The sequence below is a fragment of the Populus euphratica genome, unplaced genomic scaffold, assembly GCF_000495115.2.
Source record: "Populus euphratica unplaced genomic scaffold, PopEup_1.0 scaffold112.1, whole genome shotgun sequence".
Lineage (NCBI taxonomy): Eukaryota > Viridiplantae > Streptophyta > Magnoliopsida > Malpighiales > Salicaceae > Populus > Populus euphratica.
The window spans coordinates 128740-153286 of NW_011499997.1; the positions used below are offsets into that span (position 1 = coordinate 128740).

Genomic DNA, 24547 nt, shown 5'->3' on the forward strand with positions numbered 1-24547 from the left:
CTTGAAGAAGATAAGGATTAGCTTGAAGGTAAGGATTATCTTGAAGAAGATAAGGATTATCTTGAAGAAGATAAGGATTAGCTTGAAGAAGATAAGGATTAGCTTGAAGGTAAGGATTATCTTGAAGAAGATAAAGATTATCTTGAGGATAAGGCTAGAATGACAAAGGCACATTGTAGACCTTAATTTTCATGAAAGTTGACAAATCACACTTTTCATCGAAATAAATCTCTAATCTTTTAATTTTTCATTTTAAACCCTGTAAAAATTAAATTAAAAGCCAAAGGGCCAAAATTGGGTTATGACAATTGGGTCATTTAAGATAAATTTAATAATACATACTAGGGTGAAGGATGAGGATTTGCCTAATGTTGAGGATGGAAGAAGTGGAGAAAAAAAGAACGAGTAGGATGACAGATAGAGATAGGTTGATAAGGAGAAGAAGGGAGAATAAAATGATGTGATAAAATGAGATTAGAGATTCTAGTATTTTAAATGAGGCTTCTAAACTTCATTAGTAATTATGTTGGTAATTAAATTTTAAATTTTTTAGTTAAACCTGAAATTTTCTCAACCCCCTGAAATTATCCAATGAAATTTTGTTTCATCGATGATGCTATTTTTAATTCACAGTGGCAATGCATGTGATTTTTTTCCAACTCTCTAAAACTTTTCAAGGGACTTAATCATTTAGTGATTCTATCTGTAATTCTCAATTGCAATACATGTATTTTTTTCCCTAGTCTCTAGAATGTTTCAAGGGACTTAGCCCGTTGATGATTCTACAAAGTTGGTAGATGGAGCAACTCGATATGCATAAACTAGGTTATCAATTTGAAAGATATCATCTCCCACAATTACTTCATCGTTACCTTCCTAAACAACTTGAACATGACTTCTAGGTTTGGTTTTCACTACGGATAATCAGTCAACCCTAGAACAATCTTTTTTAAATAAAGGATTGTATGATATTGCAATTCAATTACCTTTTATAATTTTCCATAATAATCAACTTTAAACTCATTAGAAGTTGATTCCTTAACAAAAACTCTACTATTATAGGTCTTTTTAAAAATGATCATACTATTTAGTATGAAAGACATATCTATTGATGAAATACCTGTTATAGCACTTGACCTTTTTTTTAGGATCAAAATATAGTAAATTCAAACTACCATTAGTATCTCCTCCTAATTGATAAATTTGGTACCTGATGACAACTATTAACAGTTAAAAAGAAAGGTTTAATAAAATTAACTATTACAAGAGATAATAATTATTAAGTAATGCTTATATGTATTTTGAATCATGTGGTAAATTGTTCATCATGTAATTGAAAAGTTTGATATTCATTCATATGTGAATTTTTGAGTTAGTAAACATCGATGATGTTGTCTACGATGAATTTTTCAATCTATTAGTTTATAATAATATAAGAGAAAAATTATTTAAAAATAACATGTTAATATTACACTTATTAAAAAAAAACATTTCAATTCATTGCAATTAAATAGCACATAATTATGTGCATATCTAAATTCAATTTATATCAAGTATCTTCCCTTCATTGTATTTTTTTTTTAAAAAAAGGGCATTTAAGATGGGAAAATATTAGAAAATTCTAACTTAAAAGCAATTCCTCACCATCACCGTGTCTTGGACCACGATTGATTCTTCTTCTTAGGTGAGACTCAAAACAATATGAGATAAATGTTGAGATCTCTTCAACAATACAAGCCTTGCATATCAAAACTTCAACATGTGCCTTATTTTTAACTTTTTTTAAGGTTGAAAAAGTATCTACATGGAATTAAATGAATATTTTAAACTAAAAATAAAATAAAAATATAATTAGAATGAATGTACAATCCATAACCTCTCGAATGGATACATGCATCTATACTGGACATAGCCTCCAACTTTTACCTCAAATGATAGATATATGAGGTAGATGCTTCATTGAGTCAATGAAATATAGAGGGAATATCATCTCAATTTTGCAAGTTATCTATAAGATATTTGTTTCAAGCTTGTCTAACATAACTAATTTTTATGAGTGCATCTCATATTCTTTTTAATATTAAATCATAATAAACTATTAGAATAAGTGTTTGTATAAATATATGGTATTTATGAATCTTTATTCCATATAATCTATTATCCTCTAACTTCACTAATCCAGATATGTTCGAAGTACATATATTTGAAACACACAGACTTTTAAGCCATTGGTAGACAAGTAACTATGCATTCTTATCTAAGGTTAAATTGGCTTTGGACTTTGCAACTTGTGACTCATTATAAATCAATTCTATATTTTTATAGTAATAAAACAAAAGTATATCCATTATAGTCTGTATGTTATCCTTTGTCTTTCATTTCATGTCTATCACTATGTTAAAAATATTTTCAAACATATTATTTTTTATATGCATGACATTTAGATTATAGTAAAGGAAATTAGTTTTCCAATAAAAAAGCTATTAAAAAATAAGTCACTTAACACAATTGTGGATCGCACCAAAACTAGGAAACTTCTACTTTAAGATTGAAAACCAAATACAATGCTCTCATACAATAACATCATATCATACAATTCTTCACCCAATTGTACAGATGGTGCAACATCCCTTTCAATTATACCTATAAAAAAGTCCTTTGTGTTCTTTTTGTATTTGTAATCAGTTGGCAAAAACCTCTTATGACAATTAAAAAAAGTTTAACTACCATTTGTTAAGGTGAAGGTCTTATAATTTTCCATATAGTATGGACATGTTAATTTTTCATGCATGCTCAAACCAAAAACCATCTTATACCCTGCAAAATCAATAATAGTCTACTTCAAAGTTGCATTCATATGGAAATTTTATTTCCTCGAACATCATATGTCAAAGTTTTAGATGACCACAACTGCTTCAACTCATCAGTAAACATTAAAAAAACAAACATTTATATTTCTACCCAGATTATTAGGATTGGGTTTGATGATATATAAAAACATGAACTCCAACATTATACACATCCCTAATGACAAGTTGTAAACCGTGAGTATCCCAATTGATTGAATTCACTTGTACATAACTCAACACATATGTGTTTATTGTCTCATTGAAAACTAATGATGCATCTTATTAAACTATTTCTAGGTTTAACAATTGAAAGGGTGCACAATGTCTTCATCCACTATATCATATAAATGTTGTCATGTCATGTGCTCAATAGTCTTAGGAGACATGAATACCATTTGAAGTTTAGAAGTTATAGGGAAGTATCTCATTTTCTATGTTTGATAAGAGTTGCTTGCTAGTTTTAGGCTTATACCGAGCATACCCACATATTCTACACTCAGTTAAATTTGTATTTTCTAGATAGTACAACATACAAAAGTTTGGACACATGATAATTTTATGGTATCCTAGGCCAAGGGTTTCATGATGGATTTAGCAATATAAAATTTTTCTTCTAGCCAAATCCTATCAAGTAAAATCCTTCTTGCTCATTCGATGATTTTATCATAACTGGCCTCGCTCAGCCCATGATTTGACTTGATGATGAACACCTATGCAATGACCTATAATTATTATGATTTATGCACCCATCTTATAATGGTTCATTGGAAACTTTCAAAAGATTAAAAAAAAAACTGGTTGTGTTTGCATTTGGTTCTTCGTCTATAATTAAAAATTCACTTGCATCACTTTGATTTGTTCTCATTACATCTATAATCATACTTCTATAACAATTACTATTATCATTATTGCACGTCTCCTGTGCTATATTGATGGTGATTTTTCACTTGATCGTTTGCTTGATTTGTTGGTTCTTAGGAGTCACCACCTAGTATTTGATTAAGGGCTACTAGGAAATCCAGATATACTAGTTTTTATGAGAGATTTATGAGTAATTGATTGATTATGGCCAGGAAAGGTATTAGCACATCGACCGCACCCTACCTGAGGTTGTTTCATGGTTTTAATGTGATTTAAAAATTTAACATATTAGTCAAATTCTTAAGGATTTAATAAATCAATTATTAAATCCCAAAATATATACATAAACATGCTTTTATATTTTCACGAGAAATATAACATAATTTTATTTATACTTTAGATACTTGACCATGTGCAAATTAAAACACTTACCTCTTCTTTTTTTTTCATTTTTTAACATTTACAAAACATACATAGAAAGAATACCAAAACACACGCTCATCACTTTTTATTATATTTACTGACCTATAATTACATGTTTACAAAATAACAAAAATTAAACCAAAAAAACTAATAATAATCTAAAATATATGTTCGAACATGTAAAATTACAAAACAAACCCTTGAAAAATCCAATAATTGCAGAGGAAGACTTTTACGAATGCAAAAACAGTGACGGTGCATCTCCTCCATGCGCACCGCCATTAGCAGCATATCTCCTCAATGCGCACCGTCACTAACAATGCTTTGGTTCACATGCCATTGCAAGCAAGGCTAAGAAATAAATGAATTTGGTTGACTTTCTTCTTCTCTTCCCTTCCCTGCCGATTATAAGGACCATCGTTATTTGCAACAAAAGAAAATGTATAAACAGTCGATTTTAGTTTTTTCCTTTTTTTTGTTCTGTAGATCTGCTTCTATCTCTATAGCTCCTTTTGTTTTCATTTCCCTTTTTTCTCTATTTCAGATGGTCAGCGATGTGATTAAAAAGCTACTAGCCTTTGGGTTTCCATCTGGTCTGTGCAGTTATAGGTGGCTCGAGTCTTGATGAAGACGAGGGCCTACGCGTTGCTCCTTTTTTGTTGGAATGGAATGAGCAAATCAGGGTGAATTGCATATGGGGCAGCTGTCCTTTGGTTGGTTTTAGGGGCCAATTGAAAGAGACAGGGAAGAGAAGATTCGGTTGGAGGGGAATGAGCCAGCTTAGAGAGGGAGGTTGTGGGTCTGTCTTGGCTGGTCTGTAGGGGAAATAGGGAAGTCTGCATCTGGAGATGACAAAGAAAGTGAAGGCCACAATGGGCAGCTTGATAGAGGGCAAGGAGGCCCACGACCGGCCTCTGGTTCTGGGTAAGTCGAGAGAGGGAGACTGTGAATTTGTGGAGGCCGGTGTGTATGGAAGGTTGGTCTATAGGGGTTAAGAGAGGACCGGGACGATGGGTTCTGGGGTGGCAGCTCTGGTTTGTCTTTGGCCTCAACAGAGGGAGGCGGCAACTCTGGTTGGCTAGGGCTAAAATGGCGGCAGCCGTCCCTAGAGATATATAGGGTTTCTTCTTAAGAATTTTCCTCCCTTCTTCCCATAAATTTTTCTCTACCCTGTCAAATTTTCTCCACCCTTGATGTTGACATTTTCCACTATATTTATAGATAAAATGTTTTTTATATTTTTAAATTGACCCCTCAACTTTAGGCAAAGTGATTCGATCCCTAATATATATTGGTCCTTTAACTCTTTTTTGTATTTTGAATTTATTTTGAAAACAAACAATATCAATATCGACTCAATAAGAAAGATCAGTGATTGTAAAATTAATGCATTAAACATTGTACACATTGAAAATACCTTTAAAAGTTTAAATTCTTCTGAGATGACTTTGAAAATGCTAAAAACGATGCAAATATATCAAAAATATATTTTTTAGGATATTCATTGTTTTTATGCTATTTTTGGATTTTTTTTGAAAATTTATCAAAAACAAGGGTTAAAAATAAGGTAGCAGCAATCATCTACAACTCTATGAACATTGTTAAAATTAGAAAATGTCCTAACCATCCTTTTACCAAGGTCTTGTAAGGAACAAATAGTTCTCTATGTACAAACTAACACAAGTATTTCTCTTTGAACTCTTGTTTAGAAGATGCATCATAACAATATCTAGATTAAAAAACTTCTTATTTTTACAGATTTTATATGGACATCTAATACCACTTCTATTAATATTTTTTGGGTTAGATAGTGTATAATTAATAAAATCTCAACCTCATTACAATAATTCATCATGCACAACCTTTCAAGTGAAACTTGATATATCCAAGAACGATCATTCATCACTTATATGAAACTTATATAGACTATTGATGACAACATGTATTAATTAATAATGTAAACTAAACAATTTATCGATACCTAACTAATTAGTTATTATTGGTTTAACTCAAACTTATTAAATCTATTTTAATGCTACCCTTAAATCATTATCAGTTTTCTATAAAAAATCATATTCCTCTAAATTTATCAATTTTTCAACTTAACAATACAATTGATAATATATGAACCCATTACATAAGTAATTATTATTTCATTTTAAAACACTTAAGTTAAAAAATCAAACTCAATTTCATCAAATGAAAAATAAAAATAATTTTTTAAAATCTCAAATTAACAAACCCTAACATGTACAACTTATACATTCATATAACAAATTTCTATATATAAAAAAAAAGCTATAATACAAATAAACACATAAACAAACTACATGTACTGCATTAAAATGCCAAAAACTTTAACATTCAAAAAATGAGTTACAATAAAAATAGGTAGTTTTTCTTATTTGATGTGGTGAATCTGAAAAAACCTTAAAGCAAAACAAGGATGTTGAACGATTAAGTGTTAGGGTAGCTAGATTTGTGATGATGAGAGCTTAATTTATAACAAAATATTGGAGTGTTATATGTTATTTTCTGTAGAATAAAAGGAAAGAAGAAGAGAAGAAATTAGGTAGAGGGAGAGGGGTGTCTGTCATATCATAACTTAAATATTATTGACATATTCACCAACGAGCATTAATGTCATAAATATTACCAAAGTAATTTCATTTATAATAATGACATGTCATTTTTCTTTTTCTTTTTCTTTTTTCATTTTTTTATTTCCAACTGTAATTCGCACAATGTACACCGCCAGAAAATTTTTGTTGGTTAATACCGAGGGAACTAGTGAGTAAATATTTCATCGGAGATAACTATTATTTACCGACTGTTTTTATTCTATCAATATTTTCATTTGAATTTGAAAATTTTCTAGTAGTATCTACTTAACATTTATTAAAACATATAATTTTTAATTTATTTTATTATATATAAATAAAACATTAAAATCATGTAATTTTTATTTTAAAATCAATATAATTGTAGAACCAACATGTTAATGGATATGTCATTTAGAAATGATTGAGAGTGCAATTATGATTGTTTTTCAAAGTGTTCTTCGTTTTGAAATGTATTAAAATAATATTTTATTATTATTTTAAAAATTATTTTTGATATCACCATATCAAAACAATTTAAAAATATTAAAAAAAATTAAACAAAAATAAATTTAAATTCTTACACAGCAGGCTTGAATCTCGTTACCAAAAAACATCACTTAGAAAAAAACAAGGACGTTCTGTCAGAAAATCCAACTGGTACGTGACCCACCACTGGAACCCAAATTTATGGGAGGCCTATAAAAGGATAGGAAAATGGCCTTATTCTTACCTATCCATTCGAGACTGATCAATAGCAAGCCACCAAGCTCATCAGTCCTATTATAAAATCTACAGCTAATTAACATTTATGGAGAAGGCTTGTTCTAAACAGCATCTCCTTCAACATCTTCTTCGTCTCCTTTTCTATCTTTTAATCTTCATTCCAAATATTGCTAAGGCCCTTGCAAATCCAAGAGCTTCCAATAATTCAGCTCCGGCAGTCATAGTGTTTGGAGACTCGACTGTCGATCCTGGAAATAACAACTACGTGAAAACAGTTTTTAAGGCTAATTTTGCACCCTATGGAAAGGATTTTGCAAACCATGTCCCAACAGGAAGGTTCAGTAATGGGCGGCTAACCCCTGATTTTATCGGTAAGTTATCAAGTATTCATTTTAAGGGTGTAAGTGTGAGTATGTTGCTAATATATATATATATATATATATATATATGATCAGAATATACAATTAATTATTTGAGTTTGTATAACCAGCTTCATATATCGGTATCAAAGAGTCTATACCTCCGTATTTAGACCCTACTCTTAGCATCAAGGAGCTCATGACTGGAGTTAGTTTTGCTTCGGCTGGCTCTGGATTTGATCCTCTTACACCAAAAGTGTCCGTACGTCTCTCTCTCTCTCTTACACACACACACAAAAACACAAACACGAACACAAAGCGGAGCTAAATATTTAAGCTTATGTTCAATCCATGGTTTCTTATGTTTAATTACCACAGAATGTGATCGGCATACCAAAGCAACTGGAGAACTTTAAAGAGTATAAAAAAAGACTGGAGTCCGCAATTGGAACGAAAAATACCGAAAATCATATCAACAAGGCATTGTTTATCGTCAGTGCTGGCACGAATGACTTCGTTATCAATTATTTTACTCTGCCAATCCGACGAAAAACCTACTCCGTCTCAGGTTACCAGCAATTCATCCTGCAAACAGCCACACAATTCCTTCAGGTTTGGCTCCATTCATTGTTCAACTTATTGTTATTTCTGATATTTTAGTTTATTTATTTGTTCACTTATTATTATTATTATTATTATTATTTTAAATGCTCTACTAGCCCATTGACAGTCTTATTCGGTACATGATATTGACGTATAGATATAATTAGCTAATTAATTGATATTCATTACAAGTAGTTGGATGCTAATTTATTCTATAAAAGGAATTGTGTCCATTTGGGTCAGGGTCAGGAAAGCGTTCCACAAATTTAGAGCAGCATCTTATTATGATCCAAAAGCAAAAATAAAAGAGATGCACATGTTTGTATTTATTGTCATTAAACACCGTGCTGGAGATGACGTGCACATGTTTCTTCCTGTGGTACAAAAGCTTGCGTTAGGGAAATATAAGAGCTGGTTCATCCCTATTTATTTATATCATGGGACATTATTAACGTTTTGTTTAATATGGGTTTTCAAATTTATTCAAGTCAATGTTTAGCTTTCTAACTTGTAAAAAAACTATAAATACACTTGATTAGAAATAATTATTGATTTAAGTTTAAAGTTTATCGTTAAAATATAATATAAATTATATTTTGTAATCTTATTTAACAGTTTAAGTTATTTGATAAGATGATTTTTTAAAATAATATTATATCATTGACCAAATAGTCATGAATTTGAATCTTACAATTCTTATTTTTTTTAATAAAAATTAAATATAAAATAATATGAGTTTTCACTTATGAAGATGAAAAAAATAATATAAATTATATATTAGGTTGAAATAAATTTTTGACATTTATCATAGAATTAAGTTGAATTTTTTATTTTGATTTAATCAAAATTAAGCTATTTTTTTAACTTTTGAATTCTAACTTGTATTATATTTATTGTTTAAAAATTGATTTGAACAATTCTTATTAAATATACTCCTAACTTAAAATTATTTTTTCTTTTATAAATTATTTATGAAAAATAAGTTTTGAAATATAATTTAAAATTAAATACTATACATTAGAATTCATGTTAAACAGGTTTTAACAATTAAGATTATTTAAGTTGAAAAGGAAACCAAAGTATGAATTAAGGTTGTAACACATGCAAGAGCGTGTTCCAAAGATGAGACGGGGAGGTCCGCAAGAACCACACCATTAATTAATCACTTCATTACGCTATCTGCCTAGCCCCTTCGCCAAGCTATCATCTGTCAACTTTAAATTGGCATAAATATGAGGCATTTATCCCAGATCATGAATTACCCAAATTTCAAGTTTTGAAATTATTAATGTGCATGTATGCTATAATATTTTAGATTATAAAAATATTAAGCAATGAAAAATATAACTGACACTACATTATGCGACGATTTTAGGACTTGTTTGAGCAAGGAGCAAGAAGAATCTTATTTAGTGCACTACCTCCAATGGGTTGCCTGCCGGTCGTTATCACCCTTTTCTCGAACCATGCCATCTCAGAATGTGGTTGTCTTGATTATTTTTCCTCCGTCGGACGACAGTTCAATCAGTTGCTCCAAAATGAGTTAAATCTCATGCAAATTCGATTAGCAACTCATGGTGTTAGGATCCATTTAACTGATTCGTACAGTGCTTTGACCGACATGATTCAAGGGCAAGGAAGGTCTGGTAAGTGTATATAATATCTCTAAAATTAAACTGAGAAATATATATATTCTGATCATGTGATTAATTAATTTATTCCCCCCCCCCCCCCCCCCTTTCAAGCATTTGATGAAGCCAGCCGTGGCTGCTGTGGAACCGGTTACTTGGAAACATCTCTCTTGTGCAACCCAAAATCAATTTTGTGTCCTGATGCATCAAAGTACGTGTTTTGGGATTCAATACATCCAACCGAGGAGGCATACAACAATGTTTTTAAGTCCATTCGTCCTATAATTGATGCTATCATCAGGGACTAAAGTTCATTTATTTTCTACCCCAGAGAATCTTGTGGTGGCCAATTTCCTATTTTCTTTGTTTCCTTTTTGGAAATTGTACACTCGAAAGTCTATTACCAAAGCTTAGGTGATGACTAGCCTTTCTGTTTAGCATTTCTGTTTTGTATTTTGTTAGTTGTTAAACAAACAGTTTTCTATTCTGTTATTTTATTGTAATCATTGTTTTCTGTATGGCTATATATAGTCACAATAATAAAGAATAGAAAGACTCTTTTCGGCTCCAAAAGAACTAAGGTTCAACATTTGGTATCAAAGCATTTATTGTTTTCTTTTTCTCTTTAAACATCGAATAGCCACAGTTAAGATGACAAGTGAAGGCAGTTTTGTTCAACCAATAATTCCTCGATCTGTAGGGCACTACAATCTCTGGAGCATGCTGATGGAAAACTTCCTCTGCTCCAAGGAATACTGGCAAATAGTTGAAATTGGTGTTTCTGCCGTAACAGATGACAATAACCTCTCGGATGAACAACAAAAGATGATAGCAGATCGAAGATTGAAAGATTTGCGAGCTAAGAATTACCTCTTTCAAGCCATCGATCGTTTAGTTCTTGAGACTATCTTGGATAAAGGAACTTCAAAGGAAATCTGGGATTCTATGAAGAAAAAGTTTCAAAGAAATGCAAGGGTCAGTTCGCAAGGATTTTGAAATCTTCCACATGAAGGATGGTGAGATCATCTCAAATTATTTTTCTCACACTCTCACTATCACTAATAAACTGAGGTTTCTTGGTGAAACATTAAATGATGTTATTGTTATTGAAAAGATCCTGCGATTTATGACTTCAAAATTTGATTACATTGTCTGCTCCATTGAGGAATCCAAAGACTTGTACACCATGTCCATTGATGAACTGTAAAGTAGTATGTTGGTTCATGAGCAGCGTATGCACAATCATGCTATGGAAGAGCAAGCATTGAAGATTACTCATAATAGTAATAGTAGCACATTTGGTCGTAGCAGCAACATTTTTCGTGGAAGGGGACGTGGTCGTGGGAGGCAAAGCTTTGACAAATCCCTTGTGGAATGTTTTTATTGTCATGACCTTGGTCATTTCAAGTATGAATGTCCAAATAAGAGCAAAGAAAGAGAATCACAAGCTTATTATGTTGAAACCAATGAACCATTATTACTAATGGCATATGTTGACAATACAGAGAAAATGGAATTCAAAGACTTTTGTTCAGAACCCTGAATCTCTTGAAATGGATGAATGCAGAGAACTTGATTCTGTTGAAATAGATGGAGTTACTTCTAATGGCGCATATAAAGAAAGCACCTGATAAGACAGCATGGTTTCTAGATTTAGGATGCAGTAATTACATGTCCAGACACAAAGATTTCTGTGTAGAACTGGATGAGAGCTTTCGCAAATCAGTCAAGCTAGGGGACAACTCCAGCATTGATGTAATGGGAAAGGGTCATATCCATCTGCAAGTTAACAATATTCCACAAGTCATCTCAAAGGTATTCTATATTCCTGACTTGAAAAACAATCTATTAAGCATTGGCCATTTGTAGGAAAAAGGCTTGGCCATCCTGTTTCGATACAATAAGTGTAAAGTGTATCATTTTGAAAGAGAACTCATCATCAAAATAGCTATGGCCTTTAATAGAATGTTTGTTCTTCTTGCAAAGATCCAACTTCATGATCAAAACTGTTTTCTAACTCCAGAGCAAAATTTGGATTATCTCTGGCACTGTCGGTATGGTCACTTGAGTTTTGATGGTCTACAAACTCTACAACAAAAGCAGATGGTCCATGGATTACCATAGCTAAAATGTTCTACTCTACCATGTGAGGACTGTGTATTGGGCAAACAACACAGAAACTCATTTCCACGAGAAAGTATGCGGCAAGCTTCACAACCTCTTCAACTTCTTCATACGGATATATGTGGACCAATTTCTCCTATCTCCAACAGTCACCAACGGTATCTTTTAATCTTTATTGATGATTTCAGCATGAAACTTTGGGTTTTTTTCTTGACAGAAAAGTCAGCTTCTTTCAAACGGTTCCAACTCGTCAAAATAAAGATTGAAAAGGAAATTGGTACAAGTATCGGGGGATTACATATTGACAGAGGTGGGGAATTCACATCAAATGAATTCTCTGAGTTTTGTACAACCAATGGCATCCATCGTCAACTCACTGCAGCCTTCACTCCCCAGCAAAATGGCGTGGTAGAGAGGAAAAATCGCACAATCATGAACATGGTTCGCAGCCTGCTCACCAATAGGCAAGTTCCTAAAACCTTTTGGCCCGAGGCTGTCAACTGGGCAGTGCATGTTCTTAACAGAAGTCCCACACTTGCAATGCGTAATAAGACACCAGAGGAGGCATTAAGTGACACTAAACCATCTATTGCATATTTTCGAGTATTTGGATGTGTTTCTTATGCTCATGTCCCAGATAACAAACGTACAAAGTTGGATAGTAAAAGCTTGAAATGTGTTCTGCTGGGAGTTAGCAAGGAATCTAAGGCTTACCGCCTATATGATCCCCTTTCAAACAAGATAATCATTAGTCGTGATGTTATCTTTAAAGAAGATGATAGTTGGCCCTGGAGTGAAGATCATGTTGCGGCCAGTCATGCATCTCTTGAATGAGGGGGTATAAATAAAGACAACAACATTGATAGTGGTCAGAATAAAATTGCAAACAATGATAGTTTCACTAGGACTAGTCATGTCAAAGATCACACAAGTGGATCCATTAATATTAATCATTATCTTGGTAGTATAGAAGGAGATTTAGAGCAGCATCAAACAATCAGTACACATACAGCTGTTGAGATTGACCACATTCCTGGTCTTGTTGAGAGGCGTTCTCGACAGCCACTAGCATGGCTACAAGACTATGACAGTGGGGAAGGTTTTTATGATGAAGACCATCAAGGTGATCTTGCTCTATTTGTTGATGCAGATCCATTATTATATAAAGATGCAGCTCATAGTAATAAATGGAGATGTGTAATGGAGACTAATATTGCTGCTATTAAGAAAAACAATACATGGGATCTTACAGATCTTCTTCATGGTGCAACAATTGTTAGAGTGAAATGGATATATAAAACTAAGCTAAATGAACATAAAGAAGTCGATAAATATAAAGCTCGTCTCATTGCCAAAGGATATACGCTCGTCTCTTTGCTCCTGTGGCTTGCATGGACACCATATGGCTGATACTTGCTCTAGTTGCTCAAAAATGGTCTATATTCCAATTAGACGTCAAGTCTGCTTTTCTTCATGGTGAGTTGAATGAAGAGGTGTATGTTGAACAACCTCCTGGTTATATAGTCAAAGGAGAAGAAAGCAAAGTGTATCGCGTACGAAGAGCATTGTACGGGTTGAAACAAGCTCCACGGGCATGGTACAACCATATTGAAGCCTATTTTTTGAAAGAAGGATTTGAGAAATGTCCCTATGAACACACTTTATTCATTAAGAAAGCATCACACGGTTCCTCGTTACTGCTTATATGTCTTTATGTAGATGATCTCATCTTCACTGGGAATGATGAAACATTATTCAGCTCTTTCAAATACTCAATGATGAAGGAATTTGATATGACAAATCTAGGCAGAATGCGGTATTTTCTTGGTTTGGAAGTGCTACAACGAGTTGATGGTATTTTCATTAGTCAAAGGAAATATGCTCAGGAGGTGTTGGGACAATTTAATATGGATGGGTGCAATGTTGTATATAATCCTATAGTTTCAGGATTCAAGCTAATTACAGATTCTGCTGATATGACAATCAACAGCACCCAGTACATGCAAATGGTAGGTAGTCTGATGTATTTGACATCCACCAGACCTGACATTATGTTTGTTGTAAACTTTCTCAGTCGATATCTGGCACATCCGACAGAACTCCACTTTCAAGCAGTTAAGAGAGTACTTCGTTATATCAAGGAGACTCTCAAATATGGCATCTTTTATAAACAAAATGGTAATGCAAAACTACTTTCCTATACCGACAGCGATTATACAGGAGATTTGGAGGATAGGAAAAGCATATCAGGTTTCTTGTTTGTACTAAGTTTTGGAGCTGTATCTTGGTCTTCAAAGAAGCAACCTGTCATCACACTCTCCACCACTGAAGCCGAGTTCATCGTTGCTGCCTCTTGTGCCTATCAGGCTGTGTGGCTGAGAAGAATATCGGAAAACCTCGATCATACCTCAGCTGGAACTACGATAATATACTGTGATAATAGTTCTACTATTAAACTCTCCAAAAATCCTGTCATACATGGTAAAAGCAAACATATTGATGTTCGTTTTCACTTTCTTCGTGACCTGACTTGGGATGAAGTGGTAACACTACTGCACTATTGCTCTCAAGATCAATTAGTTGATATCATGACCAAACCATTGCCACAAATTATTTTTGAGAAGCTGCACATATTGATGGTTGTATGTAAAGATCCAAAAGTAAACTGAATTACAATATCTTCAGTTTAAAGGAGGAAATGTTGCCAAAGCTTAGGTGGTGACTCAACATTTCTGTTTTGTATTTTGTTAGTTGTTAAACAAACAGTTTCCTATTCTGTTGTAACCGTTGCTTTTTGTATAGCTATATATAGTCACAATAATAAAGAATAAAAAGACTCTTTTCGGCTCCAAAAGAACTGAGGTTCAACAAAGTCATCATGTATGACCGATAATATTTGATAGTGAAATAAACGTGCATATAATATCTGTTTATCAATAAAATAAATACAAATTATTCAAATCTCTAAGAACACATGTAAATTTTACTTTCCTCGGTTGCAAGGGTTGCTAGAGTCTTGTAATGTCATGCTACTAGAAAGAAGATTTCATATTAATGTTAAGAGAATGCTATAGTGGTTCAATCTATATTCGGGTGTATGTATTAATTTCCATAAGAGTGGCTTGATGGGTGTAAATATGGATCATGAGATCTTCATAGTAGGGATCTCAAGTGTTCTCAAATTTAGATATGACACACTACCAATTAATTACCTAGGCCTTCCTTTTGGCTCCAATCCTAATAGGATTTCCACATGAAAACCTGTGTTCTCCAAAATTCATGGAAAAATTAGCTCTTGAAAGGGTAGGTTGTTATCTCTAGCTGAAAGAGCTTACTTAAATCAAAAGTGTGCTAGCTGTTATACCACTTCACGACATGCCCATATTTTGTATCCCAAATTCTAGCTCATCAGATTACAGCAATGCAGTCTCGATTCCTATAGGGTGGAGGCATTGACCAAAGAAAGATTCATAAATTGGCTTGGAAAACTATGGTTTAAGAAAAAGATACGGAAAGGCTTGGTATTGGGTTTGTCTTGGCAAAAAATAAAGCTCTCATTTTTAAGTAGGTTTGGAAACTTGGTTGCGATGATAAGGCTAGCTGGGCTGATTTGATTAGGGAAAAATATAACTCAAGTTTTTGCAACGAGTTGTCTTAATTTAGTAAAAGACTCTCGGTGACTTGGAGAGATATATACTCAACTATTACTAACAATGACCAGGATAATACCTTGATGAGAAAAAGTTACAAACTTCAAGTGGGAAATGGTAACCATGCAAACTTTTAGAAAGATACTCGGCTAACTAGTTTTTGTTTAGCTGACTCTTATCTTGTTTTATTTCGACTATTTTTCTTGAAAGTAAGCTTCGTTTGTCAGATGGAAAATGGGTTAGTGGATGTGTGGCAATGACATCTAAATTGTATAAAACCTCTTAGAGCTAGAGAGTGTCTGATGCTTCATGGGCTAATATCTTATTTAAACCTAGCAAGAATCCATTGAAAGAATAAAGATAAGTTGGTTTATGAATGAGAAAAGGATAAAGAGTATACTATGAACTACTGTATGCTTGCCCTATGAGTAGGTTTGTTGTAATCAAACCATATGACATTATGGCTAGCTCTAAATGAATGGCTCTGTATTAGAGCTTTCCTTGTTAAGATATATATTTTAAGTCCACAAGATAATTGTTACCTTTTTGAGTTATCATCATTCTAAAATTGGTTCTCGTATTCTCGTGCCCTACTCCGCGAGTTATAAACTTAAGAATAAAATTGTAATTTAGGTCTTGTTTGTTTGCTTGAAAAGTAATTTTCTTTTAAAAAGTGAATTTTAGGAAAGTGAATTCCGGGAAAATAAATTATTATGTTTGGTAGTGTAATAAAAAATAAGTTGGAAAACACTTTCCAATATTTGGTTATGTCATGGAAAATGAGTTGAAAAAAGTTTTATTTTTCTCATGTTTATTAAAATAACGAGGAATAAATCTTAAAAATTAAAAAGTTGAATGAGAATGAAATTAAAAAAAATATAATTTCTTAAATTATCTCAAATAAAATAAATAAAAATAAAAATAAGAGATCAAATCTAAAAAAAATAAAAGATGAAGAAATTAAAATAATAATAATAAATATTTCATAAATTATTTCAAATAAAATAAGTAACAATCAAAAGAATAAGGACCAAATTTGATAGATAAAAAATTTCAATAAAAAAATGATAGGGAAAAAGCAAATAACAATTATAAAAATGAGGACCAAAATTAATATAAAAATTAAATTTTAAGATATGAAATTGAAAAATAAATATTCAAAACAAAATATATATAGCAATCAAAAGTTTAGGGACCAAATTTGATAAAATCAGCAAATAATATGATATTTTTAAATTTTTCACAACTTCCAAAAAGTATTTTCCGTCTATATTTTTCAGGAAAACACTTTTCTGAAAACCAAGTCAAATTTTCCTTTGACTGGAAAGTGTTTTCTGTTGCCCAACTTTATAATGGCAAACAAATACAGGAAAATTTAGAAAATAGTTTCCCAAAAAGTAAATTCCGAGAAACAAATATAGCCTTAGAGAGGTTTAAACTTGGTAATGCCTTACGACTTAGATGACCTTCAATGTTAATGGCAAGGCTTTTTGCGGGATTAGATGACCTTCAATGTTAATGGCAAGGCTTTTTGCAGGATTATCACTAAGTTTGAAAGATTTATTTGGTGTAGTTTTATGTTTAGCATTGTTTGGGCTCTTTGGAATACTAGGAACAAATTGGTGTTCGAGGAAAAACAACCTATTTGGAAGGATGTCCTATGGCATCTGTTTTATTTTGGTGCAAGTTAGATTAGAAATCTAAATGCTTTATTCTAGTAAATAGGTGCTGACCTATATAGAAATCACGAAACCACGAATGCATCTCGTCCTAGATTATAGTGGATTGATTCTAGATGGCTTTTGTTAATGTTTCGGTACTAGAATCATGCTTTTTCTTTATTTTTCATGTTCTTTGGCTTTAGTTATAATCCATATAGCTAAAGTTTTTATTTTTTGATCTCGTTTCTAATAAAATTTTAAGGGATGAAATAAAAAAAAAAGTTCTAGCAAAAACATTATTAAAAATAAAAAAAATAGAAATCAAGAGAATAAATATCAAATATGACATAAAATAAAATAAACTAATATATTAAGGGATGCAATTTTTTTTTTTTAAAAAAAAGATTTTAATTAAGAGAAAGATATAAAATATTGAGGAATGCAATTGAAGAAATTATCCAAGTAAAATAATGATGTAAAATATTGATTGATGCAATTAAAAAGATAATTTAATTGAAAAAATCAATATTAAAAATATGAGGATCAAGTCTGAACGCTGAAAAAACCGAAGAAGCATTAAATTGAAAGAAAATTCTAAATTTATGGATAATCTAAAATAAAAAAATAACAATAAAAGGATCATGGATCAAATCTAAAAGAATAATAAACTGAAATGTTACTTTGAAAATATGCAAGGGTTGGCTTTAAAATCAAGGAGCGGATTGGAAAGAAGAAGGGAAAAAAAAACAACAATCAGTGCAAAACTTGACATGTTATAACCATATGTGTCATTCATTAATTGGGTTGGCAGCATGAGGATCAAAACGTCATCGTGAAAGCTTTTAATGATAATTTTTATGATATTGTAAATTATGTTTTTATCATAATATTGGTGGACTTTAATTTTTTTACTCATTTTCTATGATATTTGATAAATCATTGTAGGAAAAAAAAATCTCAACATCCTAATTAATCCAAGCCAACTTTGGACTCCATATGACCAAAATCCATACACAATAACGTGACCCAAATCAGATATGATACAAGCTCTTAATAACCCTACTTTGTTGCCCACATTAGACCGATACATAGGCTGCCCAAATCTAGTTGAATGCAAGATTAATAGCCTTGGACCGCACCCCTCATTATACATAACCTAAAGCTTATAATCAAACTCACTCTATGTTAAAACTCTTTCATAATTTAAAGGTTTCCAAGTTAGAAACCCTTCATGGCAAATTGCATTCCAAACTAAAAACCAAGGCAAGAAACAATGTTAGCCAAATGACCTTCCATCAAAGCTAAGAAATATAACTGAATGTTCAACATGAAAAATCCAAGTCTAAATCATATCAAAACTTCATCTTAGTTTAAAGTTACTATATATCAGTATTGTATATAACAACTTCCTCACATATAGTTAGATGAGATTCCTTAATTTTATGGTACTCTAGAGTTTTGATGTTGAGATTTAGAGTGAAGTATTTCCTTTTTCCTTTTCATTTTTTTCTGGTCTATAACTTAAATGATCATAATTACCAATACAAAAGAACATGCATATATACATCCATTAATAAGAGCAAAATGAGTTTTGACACTATTTGCATTACTTCTCAAGTACTTATAACTCTTTTTTCTTTTTATTTTTTGATCAAATATAAGAAATTATATAAATGAAAATAAAACACAGTTAGAGACTAGCAAATCAAATGTACAAGTATATATAAACCAGAGAAAGGGAACAAGCTCTAATAGTAAGGGAACATACTCCTTGAAACAAAGAACCTATACTAGCTAGCTTACTAACCAGCAGGCAAGAACTATATTGCATTGGACACCTGTATCTAGTAAAACATGACTACTGGAAAAGAAACCAAAATGCCAACAAGAGGCCAAATAGCAATAGAGGCTTTGACTAGAGCACTAGCAAAGCAAACAACATGAAGTTGTACAGAATCTGAGAGACCAACCAGAAATGAGAATTGCACCAAACAGAACATCTGTTTTACACCCAGTAACACATAGTTATAGCAACAACAACAACAGGCACAAATAGGGGGGCATATCAAACTACTAGCGAAGCTGCATTAGGAATAATAGGCAACTCAAACGACTGCTTTGGATGAAGCAAACAGGGAATCTGCACAAAAAACCCAAGACCAGCAAGTTTGCAAAATATGTAATAAGTGATGCAAAGAAACTAATAAGAACCCAGAGAAACACCCTCCTTATCTAATCATGAAACACATCATCAAAAAATAGATGATGGAGTATAAGCATCTGAGTTGTGTAGAGATTGGAAAGTAATAACAGGGGCCTTGGACCTTCCTTACAGACCCAAATAAAGAATTACAACTACTTTGCTTCTAGTGAGATATTGCCTCTAGAGAGGGGTTATAGTAGTAGCAATGACACTAGTTCCATAATGATGTACTTGTGGAGTTACTGGGAGGGTAGAGCCTGAGTGTTCAGGTTCAATAGCTTTAGACCTTTTGCCTCCAAGAGACTAAGGCATCAGTTCACTAGCTGTAACAACTTTAATGAATATTGGATCTATTGGGGGATCAACAGAAGGGGCCTGCACAATAAGGTTCCTGTTACTCAATTATAGCTGTCTTTGTAAAAAGGTTGGAACTAGCTGAACACGCTGGAGCTTCATGAGGCCTTTTCTTACCTTTTGGCTTAGTCTTTTTGTTCAAGAGATAGTTGAATGTCCTAGGATTTTACACTGCTTGCAAAAATATAGAAGTGATTCATACACAATCTGTTAGGCCAAAGAGGTTTCATTGGGCAGAATCACATTAATAGAGGATGGCAAATCAGAGAGCATGTCAATTTCAAGAACTTTAACATACGAGAGTTGGATCATTTGTGCAATAGGATCATCACAATAGATTGACTTCCCAATCATGCTAGCAATTTTCGATAAGCAAATTGGGTTCTAGCATCTTAAAGACAAATTAGGGAACCTTACCATGTTGGCATTGTGGACATATGAGAAGATCGAAAATCAAAGAACTCAAGCATTACTCTCAGGATAACAGGCTTGCCAAAAATAGAATATGGACCTCCTCTTAAAACATCTAGCATATCTATTTCAAAGTAGAAGGTAAAGATTAGCCACCTCGAATAATACATGGTGAAATAAGGTTTATACTGCCAGGTTCTACTAAAATAGCTTAACATAGAAGCATAACCTGGGAATTTCCCAACCATATATCCAATTAAATAATATTTCCACTGAGCAACAAGATTACTAACATCAGTTTCCTGAAAAGGACATGAGATAGAGGAAGCATATTTTAAAAAGTGAACAAGGGCAGGAGATTGGGAATTTAAAGAACCTGGTGGTGAGCCCACTAGAGCACCTCTACTACAACCATACAAAGACTTATCCATCACTATGGATGCAAGAGAGGTGGCATCTATAGGGGAAGGGGTGACAGAAGAAGGAAATGTTGAAGGATGACTCTTTCAAGATGATGGTTGGAAGGGAGAAACAATATACGGGGCAGGGTTGGGGCCACCTAAGCCCAGACAGAAACCTCTAAGATTAGACCTAATTGGATGTTCTGTAGGCAAGGGGCTTGCCCTAGAGCTACCAGAGGAGCCACTATTGCAACCACCAAAAGAGGAAGGGAGAAAAGATTAAGCAGGAGAACCCTTCATTTGTATAGTTATGTTCTTGTGTTTGGACGAAACCCTAGCCATACTTGAGAAATTAGTAAAATCATCAAATACAACATTTGTTCTAGGTGGAGTGGAGGTTGAAGAAGGAGAAATAGAGCCATGTTTAACTGGCAAGCAGCTGCGAGACTGAACCCTCAACTTATGAGAGGCAGATGCATGGCATTCGGTTTGAAGTCGAAAATCACCTTAGGTGGAATGAAGATTTGGACTTTGATCTCTTTATAGTGGCCAAAGAAGAACATTTAGTAGCAAAGGATAGTAACAAGAGAAGAAGAATGGTACATAATAAGGGAAGAACATAGACACAGCTTAAGATCGCTTCTCTCACTACATCAGGAGCTTTTCTTTCTTAACTGACTATTTAACTGAGAGCTCTTTTTTAGTGGCAACAATTTCTTATGTGGGGAAGAAGTAACCGAAACATTGGATAATAGGTGTTCCACTTGTGCAAGAACTTAAGGGTAGTTTTTATGTGCAACTTCCACTTAAGTACATAGAACTTTTAATTTGTTGGATGTTGGTGGTTTAACCTATTATAAGTATATACTTCACTGAAAAGTTTATTCAGTTTTAATAATATATAATGTAGTTGAGATGCTTTGCTTTTTCAAATGAAACTTTCTAAAAACATTTGTGAATCGAACTAACATGCTTGAACATGTCAATATTTCACTTTAAAAATGATTATTTGTTAATAAAAAAAAGAAAAAGTTTCATTATCAAAGCTCAAATTCTATTTAATTTTAATGTTTGTACTACCCTTTTCTTATCAAAATAGCCCTAGACAGAGTCCTTTGGTAAAGGTTAGGCATAAAAACTAATGATATTTCAAAATCCAGAATACTCAGAAATAAGGTTTTTAAGTGTTTAGATAATGGGTAATCTCACGCTCATGTTAATATTCCCTTCTCTATAGTTTACGAAATTGATGGTTAGTGGTAGAAGACCTAACACCTACAAAATAAACCCTTTTAGTAAGGTTTAAAGACCCTCTAATAATAAAGTCAAAGATTTTTATAAATGTGATTTAAATTCTAAAAACAAGAATTTTTGTTCTTGTGTGTGATAAATGCTCTAAGAATAAGAGTATGAATACTTAAAGAATAGAAAAATATGAATCATTTATCTAGGTGGTTTAGGGGTATATATATCCCCTAAACCTTATTATATTGCTTGAATAAAGGGGTTGGAATGTCATTTTTTTTTTACAACATTAATGAGAGATAAATATTCATTACATAACATTATGAGAGAAATATATCTCTTATATAATATTAATGAAGAATAGATATCGCTTACATAATATTAATATTGATGGAAATATGATTGGTCATTATAAGACTTTTTATATACCTAGGGGTGTAAGGAGATGACTTTTAATTTTTTATGTTAATAGCCTAAAAAATTGATAAACAAAGCTTTATGACCCAACATGGAACCTATAATAATCATTAGTTGTATATAAATTTGGACTTGAAATGATTCTAAATCCAAGGGTGATGGGTCTAGTAGTTTTGAGACCCATTTATACTTGACCTATATATATATGGGTTCAACATATAGTTAAACTCAATCATATTGAGTCTAACAATTCATCAAATCCATATATATATAGACTCATAGCTAAACCTAATGATAATAGGTATGCTAATTTATCAAACTTATATATATATATAAACTTATATATATATATATATATATATATATATATATCGACTCAACATCTAATTGAACCTAAAAATATTGGGTTTAGAAGCAAGTCTGACCCTATCATTTTATGTTTAACATTCTGCCAAACCTAAATATATTGAATTATTAACCTATTTTTTTATTTTATCTTTTTTATTATAGACTTATAAAAAAAACATATATAAAATACATTAATCCATCACAAAACATACAATACCAACCATGTTAGTTGTATTAAAGCTAACTTTCTTTATTTGAACATCTACATTTATTGGCCAAGTAGTTCAACACCACCTTTGAGCTACAACCAAGGTTGTTTATTACTTTAGAATCTCATAAATTCATTCTAAAAGTCTACTACTTAGATTCCTCAGCGTTTCAATTAATTTCTCATGACTTTCCTTATTCTCTCCTCCATTTATGTTGTTTTTGAAATTTCTTTTACATTTTTTAAACGCTTTGTCAATTTACTACATAAGATTATTATAATAATAATAGGATGTGTGTAGATGTTAAATGTGTTAAAAGCCTATATATTCATGTAGACAACACAACTATATATAAATAGAAGTTGAGACAATTTATATTTTCGTAATCTCCAATTGAAAGTGAACTTCATCAAAATACCAACCACTTGTATATGTAATGCTGTAGATCTAATGTTCACGGGACAATATTAGCTTCATCCCCTCAAAAGGAGTTAAAGTGCTACTGTTTACAAACTATATTTCGCAACAACAATATCATTTTAGGTTTTATATGCACATTACCATCAAAAATATGATTGAATTACAACTAGGGATGATCATTTTTGTTTCGTTTCGGTTTTTACTTAAAAAATAACCAAATAAAATTTAAAAAAACTGGTTAAAACCCACTAATTTTGGTTCGGTTCGGTTATTTTAGGACAAAATTCAAAACCCAACCAACTCATTTTCGGTTCACTTTGGTTATTTTATATTAAAAATAAAAAAATTATATTGTTTTTTGGAGTTTTTTTGGAGTTTTATTTGTAATTTCTAATGGGTTTGATTTTAGTTTGACTTAGTTTTTTCAGCTTGGTTTTGTTCAATTTTAGGCTTATTAAACTGATACTTAACCAAACCAAACTGGTCTGTTTTTAAATATTTTTAATTATTTTAATTAGTTTTTTTTCATGGTTTGAATTTTTATGTTGTTTGTTTTTTGGTTTTTTTAAGTTTAATTGGTATGTGCCCTCATTGACCTTTCACTTTTTTATTTTATTTAAATTAGAGAAAAGATTGCCAACATTCCATTGTAATCTAGTTGGTTAGGATGCTTGACTCTCACCCGAGAGACCCAGACCTAGGTTCAAGTCCCGACAACGGAAACTTTTCTCCCCTCCTATTTTTTTTTATAATATCTATTATTTCTTCAACTTTTTCCAAAACACTTTCCAATGTTTAGTTATGTTATGAAAAATAAACTAATAAATAATTTATTAATATTTTATTTTTCTCAAGTTTATTAAAATAATGAGGAACAAATCTTACAAATTAAAAAGTTGAATAAGAATGAAATTGAAAAAATATAATTTCATAAATTATCTCAAATAAAATAAATAATAATCAAAATAATAAAGATTAAATCTAAAAAAAAAGATGAAGAAATTAAAATAATAATAATTAACATTTCATAAAGTATTTCAAATAAAATAAGT

The 24547-nt window shown here is 31.9% G+C and overlaps 1 protein-coding gene across 2 annotated transcripts in view; it reads left to right on the plus strand.

Moving 5' to 3' along the window:
- The window catches only part of LOC105140668 (GDSL esterase/lipase At5g45960-like), a 17018-nt gene extending 1881 nt beyond the window's left edge, over positions 1 to 15137 (plus strand). The window contains exons 1-6 of one of the 2 annotated variants that reach the window (XM_011047578.1): positions 7487 to 7830; positions 7950 to 8080; positions 8197 to 8430; positions 9797 to 10067; positions 10167 to 10447; positions 15050 to 15137. In XM_011047578.1, the coding sequence (XP_011045880.1) occupies positions 7545 to 7830; positions 7950 to 8080; positions 8197 to 8430; positions 9797 to 10067; positions 10167 to 10360 (1116 nt within the window). In that variant the 5' untranslated portion in view covers positions 7487 to 7544 and the 3' untranslated portion in view covers positions 10361 to 10447; positions 15050 to 15137. Of the gene's footprint in view, positions 1 to 7486; positions 7831 to 7949; positions 8081 to 8196; positions 8431 to 9796; positions 10068 to 10166; positions 10448 to 15049 lie in introns of those variants that run through there. The other variant, XM_011047577.1, reaches the window with a different exon arrangement.
- The last annotated feature ends 9410 nt before the right edge of the window (positions 15138 to 24547 follow it).